Source organism: Drosophila guanche, unplaced genomic scaffold (assembly GCF_900245975.1).
Source record: "Drosophila guanche unplaced genomic scaffold, DGUA_6, whole genome shotgun sequence".
In the NCBI taxonomy this organism is placed as follows: domain Eukaryota; kingdom Metazoa; phylum Arthropoda; class Insecta; order Diptera; family Drosophilidae; genus Drosophila; species Drosophila guanche.
In genome coordinates this window covers 3266776-3282339 of record NW_022995754.1, presented here as the reverse complement: position 1 = coordinate 3282339, position 15564 = coordinate 3266776, and the positions used below count along the sequence as shown (strand labels likewise).

At 46.5% G+C, this 15564-nt stretch overlaps 2 protein-coding genes across 2 annotated transcripts; one reads left to right on the top strand and one right to left on the bottom strand.

Annotated features, from left to right (window-relative positions):
- Nucleotides 1–19: 19 nt before the first annotated feature.
- On the bottom strand, nt 20–2052 carry LOC117589212 (alkaline phosphatase). Its single transcript, XM_034280956.1, has 4 exons — nt 1873–2052; nt 1417–1676; nt 253–1357; nt 20–199 (listed from the first exon to the last, which is right to left on the bottom strand). Exons 1-4 carry the CDS (start codon nt 1940–1942, stop codon nt 69–71), a joined length of 1566 nt encoding a protein of 521 aa, XP_034136847.1. The 5' UTR covers nt 1943–2052; the 3' UTR covers nt 20–68.
- A 779-nt stretch (nt 2053–2831) lies between these two features.
- On the top strand, nt 2832–4781 carry LOC117589228 (syntaxin-7). The gene is made up of 6 exons (XM_034280981.1): nt 2832–2999; nt 3161–3364; nt 3430–3499; nt 3574–3718; nt 3826–4245; nt 4314–4781. Exons 2-6 carry the CDS (start codon nt 3232–3234, stop codon nt 4407–4409), a joined length of 864 nt encoding a protein of 287 aa, XP_034136872.1. The 5' UTR covers nt 2832–2999; nt 3161–3231; the 3' UTR covers nt 4410–4781.
- Nucleotides 4782–15564: the final 10783 nt, after the last annotated feature.

The window sequence follows — 15564 nt, the reverse complement described above, 5'->3', positions numbered from 1 at the left end:
CTTTACAGTTATACAGCACTTAAAACAGCGAACATTTATTAACTTAAATTAACATATTTTACTATAAATTATGGATTGTAGGACACTTTGGGCTGGAGATCACAGTATGTAATTCCAGGCCCAAGGCAAGAGGCATATCCCATCATGAATGGTATGGTATTTTGTTCATAAACGCCGGTAAACAAATGCGCCCAAGGACCTGAAAGTGTGAAATGATTCATGAAAGTTATATTTACAGTTACTGCAGCTTACCGTGAGCATAAACGGCCACATCGCCGCCACCATGTGTCTCCTCCGTCATGGGCACACCGTGGGGATAACGCGCATCCTTGTCCCCAATGTTCGACGTTGTGAGATTAACGCGTTCCACGACGCCATCCTTCGATTGATAGAACTTTTGATAGTCCGGCCCATTGGCGTAGGACAGAGTGGCGTAGGGCTTTGAGTCCACATCGCTTAGCTCTGAGTTCAGACCGGCAATGCTGTTGTTCACATCCGGATAGCCGCTGATTGTCACCGTGTGCCCGTGGTCGGCGGTGACGACTATCAAAGTGTCCCAAGGATTCGTCAGGAGGCGAGCCTTCTTAATGGCATTCGAGAACTGCACAGTTTCATCGAGGGCCTTCTTGGCCTTGGTCTCATGATGGGCGTGGTCGATGCGACCGCCCTCGACAAACAGAAAATATCCACCATGATCCCTGGAAAGGATATTGATGGCGGACTCCGTCATCTCCGACAGCGTGGGAGTGTCTATGCTGTCGTCCAAGTGGTAGGCCATGTGCGAGGCATTGAACAGTCCAAAAAGGAAGTCTGTACTCCTCGCATCGTTGGCCAGGAGATCGGTGCGATTGAAGACCACTCGGGCATTGCCTGGCTTGCTCCTCTGCCACTCCTCGATGAGGTTTCGGCCATCCAAACGCTGCCCTGGGTTGCCATACACATCCTTCTGTGTGTTGGGCAGGAACTTCGAGGTGCCGCCGCCCAGGATCACTCGCAGACGTTGCCCCACATCCCCATCTATCAGCTGCTGGGCAATGTCCGGACACTTGCTGGCATTTTCCCCAAAGGAATTCACATCAAAGTCGCTCTCAAAGTCCCGATTCGAGGTGTGGGCATACACCCCAGCGGGACTGGCATGCGTTACCCTCGTGGTGGTCACGACGCCCGCAGACTTGCGACCCTTCAGCGCCCAGGCGGCAAGCGAGGAGAGACGATTCTGCGGCAGCCTGGCCCCAGCACAGTCATTCAGCTGCACGTCGGGCGTGACGCCAATGGTCAGATAATTGGCTTTGATGCCCGACAAATAGGCTGAGGCCGTGCATGCCGAGTCGGCGACCTGTTTGTTCGCGCAGTACGTCTGCAAAGGCAGGGGAAAATTAAACAAATGCTTTTCGGATGGGTTGTGTAGCTGCGCACCTTTGAGAGTCCCACAAAATTGAACTTTTCAAACTCCAAACGATTCCGTTCGCCCACAACTCCACGCAATTGGCCATCAAAGATGCGACTGGCGGTGACGGTGGGCACGGACATGCCATCGCCCAGGAACATGATCACATTCTTGGCCACATACTGATTCGGTGGCGTCGACAGCTTCTCGTAGAGTGTGCGCTGTGCGTCGTGGAACCAGAACTCCTTGCTCTTCAGCTCCGCCACGGAGCGGAGGTTCCAGGCGCGCTCTGAAAGAGAGTTGGAGCTGGGATTGTCGTCATTCTATTTAATTGAATTATTTGATATTTATTTATTCTTTTAAATTCGTTTAACACTTGATTAATCTCTTTTTCTGTGGCATGTGTTTTGTGTTTACTTTCTGTCACACTCTCACTTGTATCTTGGGCATACTTTATGGCCCAAACCCGTTAAAACATCACGCACCTGGCCCATATTTGTACTGACAATGGCAGAAAACAAAGTGGAAAACGAACGCTAACCAAAAGCCAGGCATCGTTGTCAGAATTTTGATGAACTTTCGAGTGTTCCGATCCGATTGCGTGAATTGAGTCCGAGAGCGTGTGACAAACCCTTTGGCAGGTCTACGGGCCGACTAAACCGCATTTGTTAACTGGATGCGTATTTATAGAACTCTCGAAAAGAGCAGCCCCAAAAAACCAACGACAGAAACACACACATTTTTAGGGCGACACAAATCACCGATATACGCAGGGGATAATAAATTTAAGCCCGCCTCTGCTTTAGGAACGTTCTAATTAGAATTTTCCCTGCAGGTATTTCAGCTATTTAAATGTCATCCGCTTTAATGCCCTTATTTAAATTAGCTGCGATGCACACAGACTTGAGAGTCTCCCAATCAGGTTCGATGTCGCTGCATTGCCAGCTTGCATATCATTAAAATTGGATCGTTAAAACAAGAGATGGATGGGAAAGATTATTGCATTGCATTTGAATAATTAATACAAATATCGGGAATGCTGCTGGAGACATTTTTTAAAACCTAATTAGACGTAATAGATTATCCGGTTTTTTGGTTAATTTATTAATGGGTTCGTTGACCTTTATGACGGAAAGCCGTTCAGGCTGTCTCTTAATATATTTGTGCTTTTTATTGCATTATTAATTGTTGAATGACGAAGGTGACTTTTATGTCTTAGAAACAGGTTGTAACAAAACAAGTACTTGTCTGTTTATTATTGTTTATAAAGTAATTTCGTGTGGTTTGAAAAGTGCGCCAAGTCACTGTTTCACTGGCAGTGTTGAACATTTTCGTAAATACTACTTTTATGCAGCCCTTAAATATTCATAATTTTCGATCCAATAATCAACCATCGCACACAAATATATCATCACTTATCGATATATTGATTGTATATTTATCTCTGTTGTAAAAAAGTTTGTAGCAAAATTGCATTTTCATAGTTCTACTGGCCAACAAATAACAAAACGAAGATTGTGCGGCAACAGTAAAATCCAGTGATCAATGATGCGTTAAAGTAAAAGACCAACAACGAAGGTCACCACGCGGAACAGCAAGGGCAAACCAAAAAGTGGGTGGCATGAAAACAAAGGGCGACTGCGACACTTTCGCAAACAACACACAAACACACAGAGAGAGAGAGAGAGAGCCTCCCACCTGAGACGCATATTCATGATATAAGTGTTGAGCCACGAACGAAGCTAATTTAATTGTGTACCAATTGATTTGCAGGAAAGTGCAGCAGCTGATTCTTGTGTGCCACGTAAAAGTTGAAGGTCAGCAAAGTGTCGGCCTACGAAAGCATGGACTTGCAGCATATGGAGAATGGTGGAGGACTGGGTGGTGGCGGGGGCGGAGGGGGTGGCCTCAGCGAGATAGACTTTCAGCGTCTGGCGCAGATAATCGCCACCAGCATTCTGAAAGTTCAACAAAATGGTAAAGTAGTACACAGAACGTGCCCAACTAATGATGACTAATACGCGTACTTTCCCCTCTTTCAGTTTCGACCATGCAGCGCATGGTTAGTCAGCTAAATACACCACAGGACTCCCCCGAGTTGAAGAAACAGCTGTAAGTACGAGTGTGCCGGGTCAAAGTTATCAAATGATCAGAAACTGAGAGATTAAAATGCCTCCTCCGTACAGGCACCAACTCATGACCTACACCAACCAGCTGGTGAACGATACAAACAATCAAATCAATGAGGTGGACAAGTGCAAGGAGCGGCACCTGAAAATCCAGCGGGATCGACTGGTCGACGAGTTCACAGCGGCACTCACCTCCTTCCAGGTTCGTGCGTGGCTTTGCTTTGTTTACGCCAAGAGATAAGCAAAAGTCTTGCATGAGTCATGTCTCGAATTTGTTATCTCAATTGCGATTTGTTTGTCTAATTATAGGCCGTCCAACGGAAGACGGCGGACATTGAGAAGAGTGCTCTGCGGCAGGCGCGGGGAGACAACTATAACATAGCCCGTCCGCCCGGCTCCTCGCGCACTGGCAGCTCCAACAGCAGCGCCAGCCAGGAGAACGGTTCCTTCTTCGAGGATAATTTCTTTAATCGAAAATCCAATCAGCAGCAGCAGCTGCAGCAGACACAGATGCAGGAGCAGGCGGACCTGCAGGCGCTGGAGGAGCAGGAGCAGGTCATACGAGAATTGGAGAATAATATTGTGGGTGTCAATGAGATCTACAAGAAGCTGGGTGCCTTGGTCTACGAGCAGGGACTCACGGTGGACTCCATTGAGTCGCAGGTGGAGCAGACCAGCATTTTCGTCTCACAGGGTACAGAGAATTTGCGCAAAGCGAGTTCTTATAGGGTGAGTGGATGAACCATGATGCCAGGGATCTCCATTATTATTTATAATCCTATTCTCTCTTTTTGCAGAACAAAGTACGCAAGAAGAAGCTGATACTGATGGGCATACTGAGCGCCGTTCTGCTGGCCATCATCTTGATACTCGTCTTTCAGTTCAAGAATTAAAGCAAACTGAAGGCCAATGCGAATTATTCAACATAAAACCAAACTAGATAATTGTTGTGAAAGGAGAAAAGTTGCCGCCAAGCAGGCCCCCACCCTAGCCGTATTTGTGGCTTACCTTAAATCAACTTCCACTTTGGGCTGGAGGGAGAGTGCCGGGCACGTATTAGAAGGAAGTATTCACACCGTGAATCGGCACGTGCGCATATGTTTTTGTTCGCTTTACAAACATTCAAAATTTATATTATACTCTTATTCTTATTCTTATTCTTATTATATTTTATGCATTTTCTTGTGTACTTTAATATTTACGCACCCTGTATATTGATATAATTGATTAACAAAACAAAAATGTTGGCTGCAGATACGAACTAATGTCAGCGCTTTGCATTGTATTTAGGCTTAAGTATGATCAAGTTGATGGGCACACACACACACACACACACATACACGAAGAGAATAAATTAATACAGAGTAATCATCGAAGAAACATATCTACATATGCTCCGATCCCTATCCTGTCGAGCACTTCATTTGGAGCCATGCAACGATCAATGAATGGAGCGTCCGTCCACCCTGCTCGAAATGTGCTGCCTCATTGCTGTGCTCCTCCTTAACGATCGCTGCGATCGCTGTCCCATTGTTACGCATGCTTTAGCGGCTTACCCCAATCCGACTGGGTGTTCACACACACACACACACGTGGACACACATGGACACACACACATTAATGCTGCGGCAGACGCTGCTTGCATGCATGTGTTGGTACACTTGAACCGTTCGGTTGTTGAGGTGTGTCAAGTAAAGGGTTTCCTCCTTGCATACAAATTGAGTTTAACATTTTTTTGCCAATTCACTGACATTGATAGTTCGTTTGGGCATCATTTGTGTGGCATGGTGTGCTCTGGTGGCTTCTTATCCACTTGTTGGGCTTATCGAGTGGTTTTCTCGCATGCATTTAAGTGCAGCTCATTTCCTTCTCTAACTCTTGGGCTCTGTGCTGGCCAACACAATCATTTCTTGCCAAGTCATGTAGTTATTTCTGGACCAGGTCCACAATATACCCTACGCTGTGTGGGTACCTACACTTGATGATCTCGGCTTACTCCAGCTACAACTTCTACACTGAGAAAGAGCATTGAAACTTCTGCCTTTGGGTTTGTTGCTCTTTGCTTCAGGTTCTGCTTGCCCGCTTGTCAGTGGCTGTCCAAATACGTCAACGAATTCCCTGGCTGTGCTGCTCGTTTGACTGCGCTCTCTATGGGGTCTTTTGGGGGCCCACGGCACGGCCTAATCACATCGATTATGAGTACATGTGGCCCTTGGCAGGTTGTGGACATCCATTCATAAACGAAGAAAACCAAAACCAAATCCAAATCCAAATCCAGCCCCGAGGCCGCAGGTCACGTTGCGAGCATCGGACAACTTCGAGTGCCGAAGGTGTTGAAAATTAACAGAAATATGCACACCTACGACATGGAGAGATGCATGTACATCAGTCGCAGCAGGTAGTCCGAGGCTCGGTTCGTCTGTTTGCATAGACGTCTGAATCCCTGGCCCATAATAATATTGACACATTGATCCAGGACAGGCCTGAATGTGCAGCCGTATATGAATATGAATTCGAATCTCATTTGCAAAGTCATTTTGTACAAATAAATCCAGCCCTCTCTGGCATTTTCCCAACTTGGCCGCATGTTTTGACTTTGGCCAAGGGAATTTCCGTTGCTTGCATGGCTAAGCGGTGGATTGACTTACCAACTTGCTGCCCAGTTACTGAGCTGCTGCGAAAATTGGGGAAAATGGCAAACGACAAACCAGAAATGGCAGCAGCAGCAGTACCTTCCGGTACCGGTCTAATCCTTCGCTCCCGCTCCCGCGCCCGCACATTTCACACGTTTCTTAGCCCAAAAGATCGTTCCCTTCCAATCTGCCAGTTGATGATTGCTGCTGATGATGATGATCATGATGTGTGCACCGTATAAACATCCGGTTTTTGTTTTTGTGGCATTTCCCAAATCAATAAACTTATTATTATCCCACTTTTTGTTACCCTCCGCACCTCCGCCACACATTTGTAACTGGAAAAATTCTTAATTAAGCGTTTTGCTTTTATGAATGAAAAACTAAAGTGGTGTAGAAGTGCGCGCTCCCCCCACAGCTGCCTCATAGCTCCCCTTGAACCCCATGGATATTGTTCTTAATACAGAAATTTTAAGTGGAATTACGGCGAGCAGGCGGAGGCAGTAGGTGTAAATCTTTTGAATTTTTATTTAAAAAAAAAATGCCAAATCAGACAAAAGTTTTCGTTTGATTGTTCTACCTGTTGGGCTGGGGCAGGCGGGTGTGGCAGCCACTTTCGACAGTTTTATTAATGAAATTCGCAGAAAAACCTGCAAGCTCTCTCTCTCTCTCTCTCTGTCTCTCCCTCTATCTATCTTTATCTGTTGGCCCGTTTTTATGAACTGCTTGAGTAGAGGCTATGCTCCCCTCTGGCACCCCCCTTCTTGCAGGCTGTGGCGCACACTTCTAAACAAATTGGGTGTCAAAAAGTGCGCACATTTCAAAAGATTTAACCGTTTTGCAGGCCGCCTTCTTGCCACTCTTTGCCTTTGATCTCAGCCGAACGCAACTGCAGACGCCGTTTTTCATGTGGCTGCCACGAGCTGTGGCTACCGCGTAGGCAGTCTGCACAGTGGGGCCTGCAACTTGATGCTGTTTTATGGCAAAAGAACTTTCAAATATCACATCTGAGATGGAAGAGTTGTGCCAGGAGAAGCCACTCTGCTTGCACATTTTGTTTTGCATTTTTATTTGATTGCCACAACCACTGTGCGCAGGCTATCGTAGATCTGCGCTCAATATAAACAACACTCTCGCTGCTCCCATATCTTTTATCCGTTTCCCCTTTTTATATAGCAAACCACGCGCCGCCCGTACTCTGTGTGAAAAAGCGTCAACACTGCAATAAAAAAGCAAAAGAAAATGTTAAAAAAAGAAGGCGAATAAAAATGTGCTGGCTGTTTTTTAGCAGAGCAAAAACAGAAGACCCCCTTCCCATAGGGGTTTGGTATTACAGCTACAAAGAGAACAGATCGTAGATCAATCCAAGCGCATCGCAATCCGCAACTGTAGCGGGTCCTACGGGGAGTTCCACATTGAGTTGTCTGCGCCGAAGCCGCAGGCGGGGATTAGCCCCGAGGCAGACAATTGCATGGAGGATTTTTGGTAGCTGCTGGCTGACGCTAGATGGATGCCACCGTGCTCGAGGAGTTCCCATTGTTCCCATTCTTTTTGGGAAGGTGTCTAAAGCAGATCTCTGCCCCGGGGCTGGGGCAGTAGCTGCTTTTGTTGGATAATTTTGTTTGTTTACGAATTGGCAACAGCAGCACAGAGCAGACAAAAGGCCATGGCCAGGTCGTATATTTGATACGTACATAGATCAATTGGGTTCACACACGTACCAAAAAAATGAATCAAATCGGGTAAAAGCTGCAATAACAAAATGATCATCATCGGATGATCCTACCAGCCAGCAGACATCCCCAGTGTCTCTCTCTCTCTCCCTCTCTCAATCTCAATCTCCATGGCTGGGCGGGCTGTCAAATTATTTCTGGTTGCCGCGTTTATCGTTTTTTGATTGTTTCTTTTTCTACAATTTTTTTGTTGTTTTTCTTTTCTTTCTTTTTTCCTTTGGTTTGTTGTTGCTGTTGCCTTTTCCGCTGGCGTTTCCACGACTAATTATGCCTGACATTAATGTCACTCTGTATTAAATATAGCGCGAGGCAGCAGCAGATGAGATTTCGAGGCGCTCCATTTCATATTTGGGAGTGAGCAAGAGGGCCCTGTCCCTGCCCCTGCCCCTGCCCCTGCCCCTGCGTTATGGAGATCCCTGGATCGGTATCCATGGTTTTGTGGGGGCCTCGGCAAACGTGTTGACAGCAAGTGACAGACACATTCATTAGGCAGAATGATTCATATTGGGAGGGTAGCTGAATTGGATGGGGCATGGGGCATGGGGCACTGATCTGACAAATGTTCCACTAATTTGAAGAGCATTAGGCCAGATGATTTAGGGATTTGACTTGCGGTTAGTTGAGTGCCATTTGGGCGTGATGAATGGGCGAGAGATTTGTGATTGGAAATGGCAGAGTTTTGGGCGAAAATCGATAAAAAAAATCCAATCAATATCAAAGCTATCCTTCAGCTATAATCCTTTGCTGTGACTTGCTTTCCTTTCCCTCGTTTTGTCGCTGTGTCAATCCCTGACTCAATTTTCACTTATTGCAAACGGTCAAACCAATTATGGATTACGTCCTCAAGTCCTCATATGCGCGAATAATATTTGGAGAGTAAATATTGCCACAGCAGGAAAATCATCTCATGGGGGGGTGTTGTGCGGTGTGTGAATATCATTTCATATGCAGGCCCTGGGCATGGCTTGGACACGATATGGGCGCGGCCAAGTAGCCGCCGGTTGCTTGGACAAAGCGGGCGACAATGCGAAAAATTGTGCAATCGATTGGAGGGGAGCCCGCCACACAGGAGCCACAGGGAAGAGATTTTCGGGTGGGGGGGGAGCTCGAGCCATATGTTAAATCAAAGAAGAAATCAGGAGTGGAGCTGCCAAGGGGTTTTGGGGTTGGTTGGAGCCATGTGTGGTGGCAGCCTGATTGTTTTTTATCCATAACAAGCCCGAGGTTACAATTTATAATAGACTCTCCTCTCTCTCTCTCTCTCTCTGTTGAGCATATTCAATGAATATATTTTGTAGCTATTGATGGTGGCACAGGTGCCCGGGTTCACAGGCCAAAGCCGAGTAGTCTCTCGGGCAGTCTTGGAATTTGTTGAAATTTCTTTGGAAATTCTATAGAATTTTAGTTTTGTGGGCATTCCCTTTGCCCCCACCGCTGAAGCACCATCTGCATACAGTAAATTATACAATAAATGCGTAACCATAAAACCTGTCCCAGTCCGTACTCCGGACTTAGAGACCAATTCAAATTCAAGTGTCATGCTATTTTTGGGCAAACACACTCACTCACACACAAATTTGTCGCTGGGCTGGCTCAAGTGGCAGCAGCCCAAAGAGCGACTCCAAAGACGAACCAGACTGCCGGGCGACACTTTCTGTGGACGTCATGCCCATGGCCCCTAGACCCAAGCTCGTTACAAGAGCGTTCTCGTATTTGCTCATGTTACATCCATCTTCTGCTGCAGCTCGATCGATGCCCTTACAATGTCTCTCTGTAGCGGGCACAGTGGTGCAAGATGTGACGGAAATGCCATTAAATTAGACATTTTTGCACTAAAGTTTATCCGAGACTCACTTGGGAATGTTAATCTTAGCTAGAAGTGGAAGTTAGCTTACTATTTCCATACGTCATTGAAAGCAAATTTAAGCCCAGCGTTGTTTCTCCATTTCTTTAGTCTTCCACTTCCTTTTAGCTCCGCAACCACTGTGCCTGGGCCTGTGCCTGTCCGTGCTTGTCCCTTCCTTTGCTTCGCTCTCTCCTGCTCTCTTTCGCTCTTGCGACCAGATTGGTTGCTGATCTTTTGGGCCTGCTCCTCGCACTTAATTGCTGGTCATGCCCTGACGCTGCATTTATTTATGGTTTTCTTAATGAGTCTCATATTTATTACACAGCGAACGGACCACGGACCATGGCCAGAGAGTCTCATCCCAACTGAATGACGGCCTGGCTATGGGTCAGGGGAAATACGTGTCACATTTCATTAACGGGGCCCCACAATCGAATGGAAATGGAAATGGAAATGAAAATTGTAATGGTAATGGTAATACTCCCTCTCGTTGTAATTTGAATATGCACTTGAAATTGCATGGAAATTATTTGTCGCATTTTGACTTAACACTTATTCCGGTCGGAAATGGAATCCTCCTACTTGTAGGGATATTCATTTATGAATGGGATGGGTCCATTCATTCGTATTTGTTTTGGGTATTTCGGTTACACGCTACCCGGGGTATGTGGCATGTGGCAGAGACATTTCGACTAACCCAATTAGACAGCGTGTCCCCTTGGAGTAAAGTTTGTCCACATAATCCGACATGGCTTGGCAAATAAACATAAGCCCACCCAGTGGGTGGGTTGAGGTGTTTCTTAAGCTTTCATCCGCCTTATGCTGGCAATCAATCCTTCCTCTACGCAACAAATTAACTCTCCAACCATGCTTCAAGCCGAACTCCTCAGCTTCTCTTCTCATCATTGTCTGCCCCTTTATCTGGTGGAACACACCTTTAAGCCCACACCCCCAAACGTCGGAACAGCCTCTGCACTCTCTGCCTCTGGGCACAAATTGATAACATTGTAACATTGAATTTTCCTGCATATAAATGAATTAATTTTCTGCCAGATCGCATGTCCTGTGTCTGTCTCTCTCTCGTTCCCCAGCCGCTCCTGCTGCTGGGCATTGTGTACGGGACTAATTTCCATAAACCACCAACCCCCCGCTCTGCCCACCGAAGAAGTCGCTTCGCCATTGTTATGCTAAAGTTTTGCTCTGCCTCCACTGCCCAAAAAGGGGTTGCTGCAACGCACTTAATTTCTGGTGGAGGACCACCAGCCTCGAGTGGGAATACGCTAACAAAAAATTGGCTGGGTAGCCGGCGGCGGCCTCGAAGGATAAGCTCACCACCGAACCAAATTGTTGCACAAATTGTTGTCTGAATTGAGTCGCAGAGCCAGAGAATAGAATGGGAAGAAGAAAAAAGAGCAACCCATGTAAGCACCTTAAATATAGGCCGAAGCCGAAGCGCCCCTAAAACCTGCATTTGATATTGTAACTGCAGAAAACAGAAGAATAGGGAGAGCGCAGTGCAGTGAGCAGAGGTGAGAGCAGCAAAAGTGCAGGCAGTGAGCAGTAGTAAGAGCGCAGCCGAGAATGCAAGCAAGAGGGAGGAGGGAAGGGGAGAGTGAGGGCAGGCAGTGAGCAGCGCAAATCTGAGTGTAACTGTATTCTCACATGTGCCTAATCGTGTGTGAGTAAGCGACGTCTGCGCCTAGGGTCTTCGTTCACCGTTCACCGTTCTCTGTTCTCCTTTCTTCTATCTCCTATCCCCTCTCGCTTCTGAGCTGCTTATTGTACAGTTGCATTGTGCAGTTTCTTTGCCTCGCTGCAATTGCCTGTGAAATTGCATTGAAATGCGAATTGCATTAGCTACCCCACCCCCGCCTCACACCGCACCGCGCACTCCCTCCCCCGAAACAGTAGCAACTGGAAGAGAAGATCTACGAGAACAACAGCAAATCGACGCCCCGGCAGTCCTGTCAATCACAGCAGATATAGACAGACGGATGGACAGAGGGAGTGCGTAAGGTGTTCGCTGTCAGATTTTCTCCCAAAAACAAATCGCTATAAATTTTATACGCTTCTCGAAACTTTATTTTATGGCTGTGGCAACAATGGCAATGCGAAGAAAACGAGCGTAGAGTGTGGGAAGGGGAGAGGAGAGGGAAAGAAACACATACTAGCCGAATGGAACGCCGTTAATTTACGAGATATACTCGTACTCCCCATGGCTTTTTGCTTTCTCGTGGATTTTTGTGTATACAAAACACCAGAGGAGAGCAGAGCAGAGCAGAGCAGAGTGCAGAGATCGTGCAACGGATACGGATGATACGAGTATTCGTGTGAATTTTAAATAAAACACACTGCAACTAGCACATGGAGGTGGGAGCTGGCAATGTGCAGCAAAGTGCACAGTGGTGTGGCGCAAAAGGGGCTCCATACAGTCAACTGCCAGCAGAACTAATAAATCACACCCCTCCATGCACGCCACTGCTCAGCTGCAGCTCCTTGGCAGCCCATACCCCACAGATGCCAGCGACATGCCACAAATGGACTCCCAGTTGCCCCATCCCCCATCCCATTCAGCTTCCATCTCTCAGCTAAATAGTGACAGGAGACGACCCCAAAAACTCTCAGCCCAAAGACTCCCTCGGACGGCACGGACATGTGTCAAATCTGCGCGTTGAATGTTTGTGGAGCATTTAAAAAATATTTTCATGTAATTTGGTAAACTAATTGTTGCTGCTCCTGCTTATGGGCTTTTTTTTTGCTCCTCCTCCAGTGATTGTTGTTTTGACAATAAGGCATTTGTAGCTTTTCAGCGTACGGAGGGGAATGCATTTTGATTGACTTGCGAGTGACAGACAGCCGATGGTTCCAGTTTTCCAGTTGAGATTGCACTTCCACCACTCCTCCCTTCTGCGCGGAGGTTTTCCGGTGGCATGTTGCACTATGCGCCCGACATCGACATGTAATTGATATATTGGCTGCCCTGAACAGATGTTCTCCATGCCAATTGTTTGTTTGCTTTTCGTTTGTTTTTCAACTAATGCGGTCCAGGGCTGCTGGGAGTTTGCCACTGAAGCTGATGCGGAAAAATGCTTAATTGTTGGCCAATTAAGAGCGGGCCAGAGGCTGCACTGCGAAGGTGTTGCCCAGACTCTCCACTTGACACATTTCCAGCCAGGTCTGCCTTTGCTCCGCTGCATTTCGCCCTCGAAAATTCCCTGGAAAATGCATAAAAAAAGCTGACTGCTTGGTTTGTGTATACACAACAATTTGTTTGCTGGTAATTAACAAATTTAGGGGGAAACAATATCATTAATTGCCAACAGTATAAAGTCAGAGTTTATTTCCAACAATAATACAAACAATTACATTTACATGCACAGAGAGAGAGAGAGAGAGAGCAAGAAAGAGAAAACATTTTTGGTGTTTTGTTGTCCTAGGGCCAGTCAGAAGACTTCGCTTGGCGCTGTATATCAAAACTCTAATAAGTGCAGAGCGAGAGAGAGAGAGAGTCCATGGGTTGATTGTGTTTTTTTCTGAGAAAAAATTGTCGACGCAACGTCTACGGTGTGCAGACAGGCAGTCAGTCCATAAAAATCAGGCGAGCGCATAATGGAAAATAATCATTAAAAAAGGTGCAGAATGCCGCAGTTTATGAGCAAATAGTGCAGATAGAAGCCAAAGTTATACTTGTACATCTGGGAGTAAGATTTCTTATAGCTTGTCGCTGCTCAGGCACTTCCTGCAGCTCTCTCTCTCTCTCTCTGTTTCCACTTGTGTGTGGAAAAGTGCCAAGTCCCAATCCAAGTAAAAACCTTTCCCCAATTACACACAGACACACACCTCAGCGTTTCCTGTTTGCTCAACTGATTTCTTTCTTTGCTCTTTTGCCAACTTTTTGCAGCAACTTTTCCCTCAACGATCGCAGCACAAAATGGCCGCCAAAAAAGGTAAAGCCACCACCAAGCTGCCTCCACTCTCTGTGGCACAACCACCCCCCCAGCGACTAGACAAATATTGAGTTTTTCAATTAGCACCCCAAAAAGTTGTGTCTACCTTTGAGGGCTGCTGCTGTGTTGAGAAAACTTACCCCTGGTTGATGCTGCTTTCTTTCTCTCTCTCGCTTTCCACCCCCTCCACTCGGGTGTTAGTGGTTGCCCTCTCCCCCTCTCTCTCTCTCTCTCTCTCTCTCTGTGGCTTGTGTTTGTCTAAAGGATCAGGCCCTGTGTTTGCGTATGGCCGCGTTAATTGCCCATAGTGGCAAGCGTTTAAAGCCGCCACAAATCCCCAAACCAACGAAAATGTCTCTCTCTCTCTCTCTCTCTCTCTCTCGCCACTTGCCACGTGTTTCTGCCTTTTTACCTTCCGGAGTACCAGGGGGCAGATGTCTGCAGCTTCCAATTGCTTCGTTTTTGTGTGTTAAAAAGATAAACCGAATGCATCCGACTGCTGGGACTGACTCCTTGTTGTTTGCCTGCCGCTTGTCCTCTCGTTTATCGTTTGTTTTTCATGTTGTAAAGTTAATTATAAATTAAATATTGATTCGGTGTCGTGTGTGCCGTGTATCATCGTTGGCATTTATTTCTCTTGCATTTTATAATTTTTTAACCAACTCGCCGCCGCTCTTGCCATGAAATTGATTGGTCACGTATGATTTATTAATATTTTCTTTTCATTACGCACACGCCGCGTGGGCCGCAGCCACGACAGCAGCTGTTTTAATTGGTTTACAATTTCCAATGCAATTCAATTGGAAGTTGTCTCTGCTGCGGCTGCGGCTGCGGCTGTTGCAATTTGGCCCGCAGTGGTCTGAGGTTTAATGGGCCACAATTGTTTCATAATTTGCATATGGCCAGCCAGAGTTTTACCAGCGAGAACTCCGATTTCCGATAGAAGCTGTCGGATAAGTTGTCTTCTGAGTAATCCCTCAATTGGCGCTGCTTGCGTGGGGATTTCACTGAAGTAGTCTTAGTCATGAACAGGCAGACACACATACAGATGTGTGTAGAGTTATTTAGAACACATAAAAATCCCTTACTTTAAGCCCTTAAAAGCACGACAAGCTGGTTAAGTTATGGCACTGCCAATTACATTTCTCTCTTCGTGTTCCTTTGCTCAGCTTGCTGCTCATATTTGAAGCAAGAAAGTGCGAAATAAGCCTGAATATTTATTGATATAAAATTTAAATATATTCCAAGAGTTTCGTGGACTTTTTTGTGGAGAATGAAAATAAAATACTTCCAGATGTCTAATGTATATTCCTCTCTGAATTAATTGCTAATTTGCATCTAATTTATATTTTGTACATTTAATTTAAAGCTCTTAGAGCTTAAAGCTTAAAAATTTGATGCAAAATAAACCTCAGCTGAGTTGTTTCGCTCAAACAATTTGCAGCCAGCTTTGGCTTGAAAGTTTCCAATAATTGAAGTAGCGACGGCGAAACACACAGCAGAGACACACACACACACACACACACACAGTCACTGGCCAGCCATTTGTATGCATGTGCGCTGACAGGTAAAAGCAAGCAAGACGGACAGAGAGACGGACACACAGACAGACAGAGAGTTGGCTGTATGGAGACAGGTCGGAACGGGTCGTCGGATCGCAGCGCATTGGATCGGGTTGTGTAGCAACCGAGAGAAACTTGTTGGCAGATAATTTATGTGCGGACTGCGGCGGCCATCGATGATACGGCAATGGAGAAGCTGACCGACTGGTTGGACATCGAAAGGTGTGCTGATGAACGGGGGGTGGGGGGGGGGGGGGGGGGGGGGCTCGCGAGCCGGTGTGTGTGGTGGCGGCGGGGCCCCGTGCACTGGGTGTACGTGACGCGGGG